General features: G+C 33.0%; 2 protein-coding genes across 2 annotated transcripts; one reads left to right on the forward strand and one right to left on the reverse strand.

Annotated features, from left to right (window-relative positions):
* The first annotated feature begins 2,015 nt into the window (after positions 1–2,015).
* LOC133672722 (thioredoxin X, chloroplastic) lies at positions 2,016–3,123 on the forward strand. The gene is made up of 2 exons (XM_062093228.1): positions 2,016–2,459; positions 2,741–3,123. Exons 1-2 carry the CDS (start codon positions 2,115–2,117, stop codon positions 2,945–2,947), a joined length of 552 nt encoding a protein of 183 aa, XP_061949212.1. The 5' UTR covers positions 2,016–2,114; the 3' UTR covers positions 2,948–3,123.
* A 435-nt stretch (positions 3,124–3,558) lies between these two features.
* LOC133672721 (sugar transport protein 10-like) lies at positions 3,559–5,597 on the reverse strand. The gene is made up of 4 exons (XM_062093227.1): positions 5,299–5,597; positions 4,872–5,194; positions 4,161–4,790; positions 3,559–4,049 (listed from the first exon to the last, which is right to left on the reverse strand). Exons 1-4 carry the CDS (start codon positions 5,429–5,431, stop codon positions 3,591–3,593), a joined length of 1,545 nt encoding a protein of 514 aa, XP_061949211.1. The 5' UTR covers positions 5,432–5,597; the 3' UTR covers positions 3,559–3,590.
* Between the last annotated feature and the right edge of the window lie 9,090 nt (positions 5,598–14,687).

The following is a 14,687-nucleotide window of genomic DNA, read 5'->3' on the forward strand; positions in this document are numbered from 1 at the left end:
ATCCATTCAATGAATAAGATTATAAAAGAATAATTTATAAATTTTTTTTAGCAATATATAAACAAATTTACTTAATGAAAGGTTATATAGAAGGAAATGCGAAATAATTTCATGAAGATGGGGTAATTTAACTCCTTTTCTTTTTCTTTTGTGTGAAAAAAATTCAACTCTAATAAAATTTACAAGGTGAACAAGGAAATTTTTATAGTCATTAAATACAATAAGGCTTAAATAAAATATTTTCTTCATCTAGAAAAGGTGAGGAAAGTTTTTTTTTTAACAAAAAAAAAATAGTTGCTATTATTAGGTGTCATAATTTTGGTGGTAATGACTATCTTAACAACTTTTCTTCAAAGCAAACAAAATTGTTTAGTCTATTGAATCTTGATAACCAACTAAACAATGTAAAACAAAATACAAAGAGATGAGGATACAAAAATTACAGGGAATATTTTGGAATTAATTATTCTTAGAGATTCTTGTATAGTATTCACAATGTGTTCTACGACCTTCACTTCAAGACTGCATTGGCTTCTTCTTTAACGGATTTCTTTAAGGGGTGTGAATCTCTTCTTGAATAAATACCTGCACAAAGTCCCTTAGAGACCTTTGAGGGTGTTGATGGGGGACCCTCCGAAGATCAAGTCAGTTCGAGGTATTTTTATGTGACAAAAGACATTAATGAAGATATTAATGAGCTTTTATGAAAATAGAGAGGAATAAGGAGAAGAAAATGTAGAAGTTAGAGGAGAAGAAGAAGAAGGATTGTGTTATGTCTCAGAGTATAAGGTTTCGAACCCCTCTCTGTATACTCACGCTTCCTTTTATATAACCTTATTTGATCTGCTTCATACAATGTAGAAGGGGCAGGGATGTAATCTTGTAATAATAAAATAATATTATTCTACTACTCGTGTCATCATATTTAATTAATATAAGTATGAACTATTTGTTCGTATTTAATGAGATGTGATGGACATTATAATTACTTGCCTAGGCCCAAAGTATGGAAGGCTTAGTGTGGAGTTGCCTTTTAGCCATACCCTGAACCTAAAAGGAGTTGGGTTCAACTCATACGCTGAACCCAAGAATGATTAAGTGCGGTTGCGTCATGGCCCAATGTAGAGTTGGGTGCGGATGTAACCTTGACCCAACATGTGGTTGGGCGCAGACGCACCATCACCCAACATGGGGGTTGGTTAGGCGCAGGTGGGTCCTTGACCTAGCATGGGGTTCGGCGCGACCACGTCTTGGCCCAGCATGGGGTTGGGCGCGAACATGTCTTGGCCCAACTTGGAATTGGGTGCAAACGCTTCTTGGCCCGACATGGAGTTGGACGCAGCTATGCCATGGCCCAACTTATAATTGGGCGTAAAAAAAAAACATAATCCCATTTTAAATTATGATTTTTATATAACGGTTTTTAAGGAGGAGGTTTTTAAAAACCATGACCCATTACAAAGTATTCTTGTAAACGCTATAAATATCACAATATCTACATGCATAGATTATCTAGAATCATAAGCATATGTATTGTTACATTTTTTTTTAAAAAAATTTCTTGCAACTTCTTCTTACATTTCTTACATTTCATACTAGAAATCACAAATGTAAAAAACAAATCTATTTAGGCACCATTTGTACTTGCAGTGCAAAATTTTTTTTTTTAAATAATTTTTTTGTTTTATATAATAATTTTTTTGAATATTTTTAGATTATTTTGATATAAAAAATAAATTTTAAAAAATAAATAAATATCATTTAAATATATTTTTAAATAAAAAATATTTTAAAAAATAACAGCAATCAAGCATGAAAGACATCTTACTCCTTGGTACAATCATCTAAAATTGCGAAGACTTAAAACGAAAAAGAAAATGAAATGGCTCACTTTATCATAACTTGGCAAATTACAAACAAGCTACACCCAACATCCACGTGAACCCCACGTGACCATGCTCTTTGACGTGGCAAAAATTCATCCATTGGCTTTTTTTTTTTTAATAAAGAATTTCTTTGATCTCTATGCACCTCCAAAAACCTTGTACGCAACACCCACCAATGCTGTAAAAATCCCCTGCAACTCTCTCTACCTCTCAAGTTCCACCAGCACCATGGACAAGATTATCTTCTCGAGCACTTCTACTCCTTTATCCACCTCTTCTCTTCCTCCACTTCGTACAGTTACTTCCACAGCTTCTTTATCTTCTCCAAAGAAGCTCTTCTTGTTACGTTCGACTCAAAGTCAAAGAAAACTATCCTCTTCTTCAAGAAGGTCAACTAGCTTCTGTAAAGTTCACAAGTCTACTACAATAACATGTGGAGCTATTACAGAGATTAACGAAAGTGAGTTTCAAAATGTTGTCTTACATTCTGACCGTCCAGTTCTTGTTGAGTTTGTGGCAACCTGGTGTGGTCCTTGTAGGTTAATATCTCCTGCCATGGAATCTGTGGCTCAGGTATCTTTTTTTCTTACTATATTATTCAATTAAATCATGACTATACATTAGCCTTCGATTACAAAAGGGTTTTCTTTTTCACTGTCCCAATTCATGTATTTTTGAGATGTGAGCAAAAAGAATTAATTCTCATGATTTTTCTAGTTTGATGTGGATAGCATTTGGTGCGCCAGAGCTGGTTGGAGGGTCCTATCTAGATGTGATTAAGAGGCGCTTTCTATTGATAGGGCCAAGAAATGGTTAATCTTTTCTGATATGGTTTTTGTTTCTCTAACTTTTAGGAATATGGGGATAGATTGACGGTTGTTAAGATCGATCATGACGCGAACCCCAAATTAATTAAAGAGTATAAGGTCTATGGATTGCCTGCTTTGGTTCTTTTTAAAGATGGGAAGGAAGTGCCTGAAAGCAGAAGGGAAGGTGCAATTACAAAGGCAAAACTTAAAGAATATGTTGATGCTCTCTTGGAGTCCATATCAGTTGCATAGACATGGATATTCCTTCAACACTTTGGCTAGTTTTGAGAATCATGTGATGTGAGCAAATGTCCAGCTTTCATTGACATTTTCTAATAGTACAGTCTGTATAGACATCCAATTGTATAATTTGAGCTGATGAATAAGATAGGACATCATTTTCAAGAGAAGATCTTGAACTTCTTAAATTATTGAGGATTTCCTTCTCCTGGTTTATTTGTCTATTTGCAGTATTGTTGGAATTATCTTTACGTTCTTGCTCTTGATGTTGAAGGGAGTGGTGAAATTAGTTGGCTGGGGGTGAAATATAGTTTCTTAATATTTAATCTGATGAATGTAAGATTGACGATGATATTAAATTTTCTAGAGGGAAATTAAATTGTGATGTAGTGAACAAGTTGGATGAGTTCCAGATTTTATGTTGTAATTTAAACTGTAGGTTTATTGATCTGGTAAGAAAAACTAGAGAGGAAACATATCCAGAAATGAGCAAATGAGACGAGGTCTCTATTTTCAATGAAGAAGAAGAACTAGATAACAGGCTTTTTTATAAGAAGAAGAAGAAAAAAAAAACCCTAAACTTTTAACGATTACAACCACCGCTCACAATCAAATCCGTGCGCGGTGCTACCTTTACTGTTTGTACAAGCTCATTTCACGCAGTCAGCTCCTTCAAGTTTTGGCCTCCAATGACAGCATCATCAGGGATGTACTTGCCCCAGAACCAATGTGCCTTCCAAACAGTGTTCATTTCTTCAATTGGGACATTCTTTGTCTCGGGCAAGAAGAAGTAAATGAAGACGGTCATGATAACAACAAAGCCAGCAAAGAACAAGAATAGACCAAACTTCAAGTGGCAGAGCATGGTTAGGAAGAACTGGCCAATGAGGAAAGTGAAGAACATGTTGACTGAGACATTGATTGCTTGCCCCGCTGATCTAATCTCAAGAGGGCAGATTTCACTAGGCACTAGCCATCCCAATGGACCCCAAGACCAGGCAAATGCTGCAACATAAGCACAGATCAAGAACAATACAAAGTCGGCTGTGCTACCTGACATGTTTCCTACACCATTTGTTCCAAAGTTGATGCCTATCATGACTGCAACAAGTATCTGCAATCAAAGTAAACATATTCATTGAATCAGCATGAATCTAATGTGAATCCGTCATAGTTAGAAGAGTTTTAATATAGTAAACAAATTGGTTAGGTTATCATTAAATACCTGGCAAATAATCATCTGAATGCCTCCTTCAAGGAACAAAATTCTTCTCCCAAACCTATCAGCTGAGTAGATGGAAACAGCTGTACAGACAACATTAACCATGCCCGTGATGACTGCAGACATAAGTGAAGCATCATCTCCGAAACCCAAGGTCTTAAAGAGAACAGGTGCATAAAAATTGATGACATTGATTCCAGTAATTTGCTGGAAGAATGGAATCAATATGCAAATGACAAGCTGAGGCCTATATCTTGGCTGCAAAATGTTTTTCCATGGGTGTTCCACTCTCTTCGCAAGCTCATTTGCGGCTGCAAGGTCTTGGAATTCTGCTTCAACATTGTTCGTGCCGCGAATCCTTTGCAACATTTTCTTCGCTTTCTCGGGGTGGCCTCTCTCAAGGATAGAATTGGGAGTGTCTGGAAGGAAAAATGATCCAACAATCATCATTATAGCGGGGACAGCTGCAAGAGCCAAAGAAATTCTCCAGCCATATCCTTCTTTGATCTTTGATGTTCCGTAGTTAATGAGATTTGCAGCTAGGATACCGATTGTAATGGCCATTTGGAAACCAATGTTAAGCGCTCCTCTAATCTTTGCTGGTGCCATTTCAGATAGATAAATTGGAACAGACTGTATAGAACAGAGAAAATACGAAAATCATTTTCACACGTTATAACCATTTCCAAGCCAACACTGAGAGAAACAGTTTACCTGATTAGCAAAGCCAATACCAACACCAAGCAACAAACGACCAAGTATAAGCATTGCTACATTGGCGGCAGCACCATTAAGAAAGGCACCAACAAGGAAGACCAACCCTCCAGACAACATAGAGATTTTACGGCCGAATAGTCTGGTAACCGTAGAGGAAAAGAAGGAGGCTACCAAAGCAGAAAGGTAGAGAGAAGATGTGAACAATTGCAACCAGTGGCTATCAAATTTGCAGTACATGCTCTCTCGATGATCTTCGTTCTCTTTGTGGTACATAGATGGGAAGAATTTCTTGAGAAATGAGTCCATAGAAGTCACCCCACCTGCAACATCGTACAGAATCATCCAGTCATTAGTACCTTCAGATATAATTCATCAATAATCTGTCACCACAGCAAAGATGATTAAAAGGTCTTCCATTTATTACCTGAGATACCAATGTCATAACCGAAAATGAGACCACCCATGGCAGCAACCAAACAGGTGGTGATAACGAAGGTAGTGACACGACCTTCATAGTTCCCCCCCGTACTTGGCCCAACAAAAGCTCCTCCAGCCATCTTTTCTGTGAACTCTCTCACTCTTTCGGATGTGAATTTGCAAAGGGTGCAAAAGGCAGTTGTTAAGGAGTGCTTTGTTAGCACTTCTTTTTATTCCAGGCGATGAATAAAAGGATCTTTCAAGGCAATTCTTTACATAACCACCAGGGGATGAAACCGCCAAAAAAAAAAAGAATCCTTCAGACTATCTTTTGCTTAGTAGCTTCTCCAATGCTTTCAATCCAAATAAGGCAACCCTTCATATGGTTTTTCTACCCCAGTCTGGGGGCGCCAAGAGAGGGTTCCTTCCCCTTTTGTTTTCATCTATTTTTATCTAATTCCATTTTTAAGTTTTCACGAGTTAGATTTAAGGTGGATTAATTAATAAGATGATATCATCCTCCATCTGCTGGTGGCTGGGATTGATTCAAACCACATCCACATTTTTATTAGACACTTTCATCTCCTTGATTGATCAGTCCCTAATTTATAGATCATCCACTTGTTTAAGTAAAATTATGGAGGTTTCATTTGATGCAGCGATTGGACTAGGCAATGTAAGCCTCCCACAGAATGACGACCATGCATGTTCACCATGTATATTCCTATATGGATAATGGAAATCATTTTATCTCCATTTAGTGATAGTCTAATGGTGCTTGTATGTTTATGCTGCATGCAGATAGCTTTTCAGAATAATTTTTGATATTAATACATTAAAACTATCAGAAAATACAAAAAAAAAACATAATTTAAATATTTTTTCAAGCCAAAAACATTTTTAAAAAACATCTAAAATCACAAATAGAAGATATGTCAAACACCCTTAAATTATTTCTAAGCTAGAGAATATTTGTGAATAAAATTAGGGCAAGGGATGCTTTTGAACAGAATTTTGTCAAATGCGAATGCTAAGTGAAGATGTCAAGAAATTAATACGATGGATTCAAGTATTCACTGATCTTTAGTTCCAGTTAATTTATCTTTATCCAACTGAAGTTAGATTGTTGAAACAATGCATTCTGCGTAATAGTCTACACTAGTTTGCTTCTGCAATCTAGCTAAAACTAGAAGTTTCCTTGTAAAACAAGTTTGGCTTGGAATTATTATATCAGAATTCTCATTGACCTTATAAATTAAACAAATAAATTCAATCGGATATATATTTGTAAGAGCTTCTTGTCAGTTGTGACTTGTGCACTATTCTTGAACATGCCAATATCCATCAGAAAGCCAAAAGACATGGCAGGAAGTTGGAGGTAGTTTATCCAATCTTCAAGCCATTGTCCCTGATATATATATATGATCGTATGTGACTCAGAGTACTGTTCTAGACGTTTTGTAAATTACAAAAGCTAGTTCCTTGGACTCTTCGATAGGAGCTTTACTAACCTCATGTATATGCTATTGATACTATACTTATAATTATGTTGCAGACCTGGTAGCAACAAAAACTTATTGACACTAAGTTACAGTATCTCAATGTAATTCAAAAGTCTTCCCTTCGTACTCGTATCATCAAGTTAAAGTAAAATTGTTTTCCTAGCAATGTCCTATAAGGTCGAATCAATTATGATCGTATGTGACATGCCAAAGTAGCAAGTATCACTCTTCTATCTTCATGATATAACCAAAAGTGGCCAAGGGAAGTAATAAATAACAAACAAAAAAAATATCCTTAAGTACTCATATGGTGAGGAAGCAGGGATCCATTCACTCACCTATTTTTATGCTTGCTTTAGCACATGTAGTATGACATTCATAATATGGTAGAGAATTAAAAAAGAAGAAGCTTATGTAGTTCTCTAAATACTATACAAGCCTTGATCTGGTCACTCCTAGAGTTTCCAATTTGAATTCTTTAAATGCTAACCATGCCTAACACTAAATAATTGAACTCATACCTAGCTTTTTTAGGCTCATATGGATTGTGAGATCATCTAAATATGATCAAAAAAACCTCATATGGATATTTAATTAAGATGATATTTTTTATGTCTCATTTTGCTCACTTAAGCATCAAAGTGATTTTTCATGTGAGTGAATCAATCAACCTATTTATAAACTATAAATATGATTATATATATGTTCATATGTGTGCGCGCGCGTATATGTGTGTTAATATCATTATTTCTTAGTATTTAAACAATATAGTGAAAATAAATACCTCATAAAAATAATGTTTATCCAAGTATAAGCAACACAAAGCATAGTAAGATCACTAATATAAAGATCAAAACCTACATAATCCTAATTCCCTAACATGAGTCTTAAATACATATCTTGGTATAGGCTTAGTTAGGAGCTTGCCGTCATGTGACTCATAGATATATGCATCAAAGTCATTTCCTTATGTACCATTACAACTCAAATGAGTCAATGTACAATGTACAAACTTCTTGATAAAAATGGTCTACCAATCAGATCCATCAATGGGAAGCTCTTGAAGAAATTTCATTTTCAAAGGTCTTTCAAGCTCCACATCACATGAGCCTAAACTATTAGACATAGAAAAATGTAATACTCCTGGCTTGCAAGAATATAAACTATGAATGACATATAAGAAAAAAAAAATCATTTTGAACTACGTTAAGACTTAATCCTTCATTTATTAAGGTATCTAGGTAGCTTAGGATTTATCCTAAGTTTAGTCATCCAAAAAATAAAAATAAAAAATCAAGTCAAATCAAGAACAAATCATGTTCTATTACACTACTCCTAGCTCATAAAAGTATAAACTGTGAACACCTAAATAAAAAAAACTCAATTTTTTCATGTTTTCTTTTACATCCTTGATATTAAAAGTTCAATTCAAGCTATAAAAGAAAACAAATGAAAAGATACATTCATCTTAGTGTTTATAACCATCTTTGTAAAATTTTTTTTTATAGATAAAACTAAATATTTTCTTAAAAAAATGTTCACTTTTGAATATAAAGTGAAAAGAAGAAAATTGTTTTTAATAAAAGGTAAAAACACAGTTTTTTCCCCGATTTGTGATTGCCATTCCAAACAAAGTTTGCTTTAAATGCCATCTGGTTTTGTTTTTATTATCAATATCATTAGCACTACAAATCTTGGATGCTTTCTAACTTTAAAAGTTTTTCCTCCTTGGACTTAATTTTATCATATATCTTTTGTTGTTGATCACAAATTAAGTTAATTTATGTTGCTAACACTATCTTCTATTGTTGTAATCTTGAAATCTATTCCTCTATGGATTTTATTTGATTGGTGGTCTCATGCAATTTGAGTTGCAAGAAATCATTTCTATCTTTAAATAAAGATATGTGATCTCCACAAGTAGTGATTTTCTCATCCTTTTACGCATTAATCATACTTTGGCTAATTTTCTAATGATGTGAAATAAGAATCCACATCCTTTAAAAAGATCTTTATCATATCTATAGAAGTTATAAGATCAACATGGAAGTACTTCAAGTGCTTAATATGTTTGGATGACTTAGAGGTCTACCAACATCTAAGAGAAGAGAGCTCACTCAATAAAGCATGCTTGAATTCTTTCTAAAAAAAATCTCTAATAATCCAACTAACAAGATAAATCTCATAAAATCATCACAAATGAGAGAAGGCATAGGTAGGCCAAACATTAAAGAAAAAATAAGCATCAACTTGGGTTCAGAAACATATGCATGCCTTTGAGATATAATATCATGTAAATGAAGCTTAAAAATCATCTTTTCTTCACCATCATCTTTAGTTTCACGAGCAATACAACTTGAGACCAAAATCCCCCCATCAATGTTGCTAGCTTAACCTTCATAAGGGGTTGAAGGTGTGGTAAAAGATTCTATAACTGCTACAATCACCTTAGTGATATTATCTAACTTACTTGTAAGATTTGAATCTTAAATCCCTAAAATAGTTAAAAGGGGTTGAAATTAGTTGAGATAAGTATGAAATATACATATAAGAAAAAAAGATAAAAAATTCTTTATCAAAAGCAAAAACAACTATGGAAAAATCAACCACCTCTTTAAGAAAAAAAATGAAGAAGGTAGATCAAAATTCTTATCCCTACTACTATGACTAATATGAGTAGAAATCTAAAGAGGAGTGCTATCAAGATATATATAATAGGTGTCATAGTAGAAGGATTATCCACCTCTCTAGGACAATAAGGTGGAGAAAGGAGATTTGAATCTTTGTTTTCATTACCTGTCCTATATTGACTAGAGACCTGAAGTGAAAAGCAACCTCCTTGTGTTTTTTTGTAGAGGACTGTTCCTATGGTTCAGAACGACTATGCTTTTGAATCAAAGGTAGAGGTGGAACCGTTTTGGTGGGAGCCTTTTTTTTCTTGATATTATCCTAGTATTTTCATTTAAATTCAAAGCAAAATTGCTATTTTCACTTTGAGAAAGGACTCCTACAGAAATATTGATAAATTAAGGAAACACTTTGTTATCTTACCAAGCTATGTAGCTTGGATAAACTTCTAGGGATACCAAGTTGTTAACTTTTATATGGAATGTTGCACCACTTATTTGCCCTGTAAGAGAAAGTTAAGCTTGTTTTAAAGAGGATGGATCAATAAGACATTATGGTAAGAAAAGAGTACCTATAAATCTTTGTTTAAACCCATGTTGTCGAGTAAAACAATGAGGATTATACATCTATAAAATATATTTCCTCCATTTGCAATATGATAGATACATAGGATGAATACTCGTCAAAACTCTAAAGTTTCATTTCTTCTTTGTCCATCATCGAGGTCCAAGATTATTAGGCCAAGAAACTGGAGCCAAACAAAAGTCTTGAGTTTAAGGTAGACCACGTAACAATTTACAACAATCTACAACATTAGGTTCCTAACATTGAAATGCATTTAAAGTGCCTTTAAATCTCCTAATCATTTAAAAAATTAATCATTATCAATAATAACATATACCAATGATAAAAGTGTAATCCAGCCCAAACATAGAAGAAATGCTTAAAAAATGAAGCTAGTGTAGTGCCCCATATTCTGTACTAACAATAGATAATTAATAGTCTGAGATAGGCCTTTATATATATATATATATATATGCCAAAATAAGATGAATCAAGCTATAAGTGACACATGTTGCCATCTTTAAATTAGCCTTAATTGTGCCAACACGAATGAAATCTTCATTCTACAAAAATAGAAATTGCCAAAGCTAAAGACTTAGGTAAGTAGCAAGTTTTAACTCTTTATAATCTTCAGGTGCTCAATCAATGCCTAAGAGAGTGAATGGATCTTCTACTCTAATAGATCTTTTTAAGTGCCTTGTATGATACAAGATATCTTTAAAATATATTTTTATATCTCTCGACTCTTTTTGCTTCACACATGCATTAATTTTTGTCTTTGAAATAGATTTGTACTCTGGTGACAAATAAGGATTTTGTGTGAATGATTCATAATTAAACTAAAAATTAAGCCAATCTGCATGATGAATTCTATCAGAATTCTTTTCTTGTGCAATCAAAGCAAAAACCTAGAATAAATAAAGGGAAGTCCTGGGCAGTGAGGATTCACCTTCAATATACGAGAACTCTTCAAAACTAGGGACAACCTTTTCACAGTACTCTTCCAAACTAAATAAACCAATGATGTTGCACATTTTCCAAATTAAAATCCTAAAGGTGTTCTTAAAAAGACACTAAGTCCCTATTAGTGCACAATGCATATTATTTGGGCGATGATATCAAAAGAGGTTGAGTTTGATGCAGATGCCAATTCATTGTTTTTCTTTAACAACATTTGGTAGGCTTCTACAAACCAATTCCAAAATCCTCTAAGATACTGAATTTCTTCTCATGAATCAAGTTTATTCCCTCACATATCTTTACTTTTGTTGATTAAGATTGCAACATAGGCTTGTGGAGCATTCTGCTCATTATTATGGTTAGAAGGAACATATAAAGATGGTTGATGATGTGACACAGTAACATCATCAGACACCATTTGTCCCTGTGTTGGGTACTCACTAACGGTCTTGATATCTACTTTTGAAAGTGGAGTTATCACTTTCACATTGTAAAGACCTGTTATAGGCTCATGTATTGCATGTCTAAGCTTTTTTGTCTTGCCACTTTAATGGTATTTCACTTTAATTTTTGAAAAGTAAATGTGTTTTATCAATTAACAACCCATCAATTAAATGGATGTTAATGTTTAATGACAATCATACAGTTTATTTCGGGAGGAGTCATTCCTAAATAAAAAAAAAGGTAAAAAGAAGGATTAAGATCTTTCTTTTATATATATATATATATATATATATATATATATATATATATATTCACAAAATTTTCAAGTTCTCAAGAATCTTCCAAAAGGATTTACTAAAGTTTCAAGTGTCCAAGCAATTCCTTTTTAAAAGGTTCATCAAAGTTTCCTATCAATAGGGATCACCTGAAAGGATCACCACCTTATCTTTAAGCTTACAAGGATCCCTCTTAAAAAGATTCATGGGATCTCCAAGACTTTGAGGGTTCTTTTGAAAAGGTTCGTCTAAATCTCTAAGTTTATTGGCTAAGAAGTGTTCCAAGATATTTTTAAATTCTTGAATCCAACAAAATACATAAAACTAAAGGTCAAAAATTCATGAAAAAATGAGAGAAAATTTAGAGAGAAAGATAAGAAAATAATTAAAAAAAAAGATAGAAAAAAAATGAAAAAAAATCTTAAAAAAAAAACCTCCAAAAAATTAAGAGAAAACAAATAGTGTAAGATTTATACCAAGTTATTTTAATGCTCTCATATGATTTCTCTAAATTTTCAACACTATTTGAGGACATTGATGTGGTATATATAAAGAAAGTTTCCTTATTATACTAGGAGATAAGAGATAAATTTCTCTTTAGAAGTACTTATCTAAACTAGATACAATTTTGATCCCACCATAATTCTAAGTACAAAAGAGATAAATTGAAGATAAATTTCCTTTTTATGCCAAAAAGATAAAAAAGTAAATTAATCTTGAAGGGGAATTTATAGACATTAAAATTTCTACAAGTCTAAGCCATGATCCAAAGATCTCCATGATCAAACAAATTAAATTTATTGGGGTTTGGGTCTAAATTAAATTTGTTGGTTTTGGGCCCAAATTAAATTAAAAAAATCTAGTCCAAATACATTTTATGATTCTTACTTTCATATCCTTCAAACTAAAGGTATTTTAAGTAATTTTCATATCAATTTTCCTAAAATATCCTTTAAAGAAAGGAAAAAAAGTAAATTACACCTAACTAGTATTTAATAGACAAAAAAAGCCATCAAATCAAAAGGAACAGGCATACAAGCAGAGAAGACGAGCAGAGAAGATGAATAAGAGAAGGAAAAAAATAATAGACTGAAAACCAAACACAAATACTTGGAAGTGCTTTTTAAGAAATTCAAATGAAATCAAGGAAGTAAAAGATCCAAGTTCTGTCCTTCATCAAGTCAAATCAAGAAAACTAAGAATCAAAGTTTGTTCCTTCATTAAATAAAATAAAGCTAACATCTTACATGGTTATAACTTTTAAATTCGTGTGAATACTTTTTTTCTTCATCAAATCAAGTTAAGTTAATATCTCACATGGTTAAAGCTTTCAAGTTCTAGTGAATACTCTTCAACTTTATAAAATCAAATCAAGATCTCACATGTTGGGCTCGCGTGAATGCTCTTCTTCTTCATCAAATCAATTCAAGTTAAGATCTCACATGGTTAAAGCTTTCGGGCTCATATAAATACTTTTCATCTTTAACAAATCAAATCAACTTAAGATCTCACACGATTAAGCTTTTGGGTTCGTGTGAATACTCTTTATCTTTATCAAATCAAATCAAGTTAAGATCTCACATGTTGGGCTCGCATGAATACTCTTCTTCTTCGTTAAATCAAATCAAGTTAATATCTCACATGTTGGGCTCGTATAAATACTCTTCTTCTTCATCAAATCAAATCAAGCTAAGATCTCACATGGTTAAAGCTTCTAAGCTCGTATGAATACTCTTCATCTTCAACAAATCAAATCAAGTTAAGATCTCATATGATTAAAGCTTTTGGGCTCGTGTGAATACTCTTCATCTTTATCAAATCAAATCAAGTTAAGATCTCACATGTTTAAAGCTTTCAAGCTCGTGTGAATAATCTTTATCTTCATCAAATCAAATAAAGTTAAGATCTCACATGTTTAAAGCTTTCGAGCTCATGTGAAAATCTTTATCTTCATCAAATCAAATCAAGTTAAGAACTCACACGGTTAAAGCTTATAGGCTTGTACGAATATCTTCTCATCCAAAGCAAGATCTAGATTTGACTGTTAATTAGAGAATTTGTGCATGTGAATAGCACCTCAAGAGAGTTTTTAGTTTTTCTTGTAATCAAATTTATTACTGTAATTTTGACACCATTTTTAGTGCATTTTTAATATTGAAATTTTGTGTGGACAAAGACAAAGATGACTTTTTTTTTTCATACCAAATTTACTTCCATCAAGAAAAATATTTTGGTCCAGCCCACAATGTAGCACGAGCCACCAATCTAGTATAGCTTAAAACCCAACTAACCTTAAAATAAATAGAAAAAAAATATGAAAGAAATTGCAATCTAAAACAATTACATATTGTAATAGGAAAAATACTAGGTGGCAACTCTGAAAACCAGTTAGGGTTTCTAGTGATCAAAATGCTAGGGGGCGACTCCAAACCTTTTTTACATGATAAAGTACAAGAATTCTTTGTTCTTTTCACTCACACATAAGGATTTCAATCCGAGAGGAGGATCACCGTGATGCTACACATGTGGGCACAACCAATTGCATTATGAGTGAGTTGTTTTTATGAATGACATGAACACCCCTAAATATTGTTGTTTAATGTTTGACAATTTATTCATTGCAAACATCTACATACTTTTATGGATTCTTCCCTTTATTTTGGTTATACAACCAATCCCCAATAGGTTTCGTATATGATTGCAATTTTAGTATCTGCACATCATATCTGTTCAAATCCAATGGCAACTTATGACATTACTGGATTAATGTTTTGACATAATATTATATCTATAATTAATTTTGATATTGTGAATAACCATGATAACTTTTTTAATAGTTCATGCATAGTTAGTTTCATTGTTTAATATATGGAATAAAAGTTTGGTGGTAATAAAAGGTTAAACCTATGGATGCTGTAGGGGAATATATGGAATCAATTCTTGTCTTCAATTCTCAAGAATCTATTATAAGAAAATTAAAGGCTTATGAATCTGACAGTCTTTTTTTTGTGAAAGTTTAGATT

This window comes from Populus nigra, chromosome 14 (assembly GCF_951802175.1).
Source record: "Populus nigra chromosome 14, ddPopNigr1.1, whole genome shotgun sequence".
In the NCBI taxonomy this organism is placed as follows: Eukaryota; Viridiplantae; Streptophyta; class Magnoliopsida; order Malpighiales; family Salicaceae; genus Populus; species Populus nigra.